At 47.8% G+C, this 431-nt stretch overlaps 1 protein-coding gene across 2 annotated transcripts in view; it reads left to right on the top strand.

Annotated features, from left to right (window-relative positions):
- LOC119585593 (NAD kinase-like) overlaps positions 1–431 on the top strand; it is a gene marked incomplete in the record, with an annotated part of 62,004 nt that overhangs the window by 55,485 nt on the left and 6,088 nt on the right. For both annotated transcript variants that reach the window (XM_037934259.1, XM_037934260.1), the window contains 1 exon segment: positions 98–255. In XM_037934259.1, coding sequence (XP_037790187.1) covers positions 98–255 — 158 coding nt within the window.

Raw genomic sequence — 431 nt, 5'->3', positions numbered from 1 at the left:
TTAGGATCAAAGATGCAACAGCACTAGTGTCCCTCTGTATTTTCATAAAAGCAGCGAGTCATCTCACAGAGTCCTTCCTTCCATGCCATCCCTTCAGGCTTGATTGTATCAACTCCTACGGGTAGCACAGCCTATGCCGTGGCTGCTGGAGCCTCCATGATCCACCCATCGGTGCCAGCCATCATGGTGACCCCCATCTGCCCTCACTCCCTCTCCTTCAGGCCCATCGTTGTGCCAGCAGGCGTCGAGCTCAAGGCAAGGATGCTTCTTTCTTTACCTGTTCTTGTGAGGGGTTGTGTTGGGGTTTGACTCTGATTTTTGTTTACTCTTGTGTTTTGCTTTTGTTTGTTTGTACCTTGCCTTTGGAGCCATGCATTTCATTATACATGTTTTTTTTAATTGGAAATCTAGGCCGGAGAATGTCAGTGATT

Source organism: Penaeus monodon, chromosome 20, assembly GCF_015228065.2.
Source record: "Penaeus monodon isolate SGIC_2016 chromosome 20, NSTDA_Pmon_1, whole genome shotgun sequence".
NCBI lineage: Eukaryota > Metazoa > Arthropoda > Malacostraca > Decapoda > Penaeidae > Penaeus > Penaeus monodon.
The sequence above is the reverse complement of the archived record's forward strand: the minus strand, read 5'-3'. Positions and strand labels throughout refer to the sequence as shown.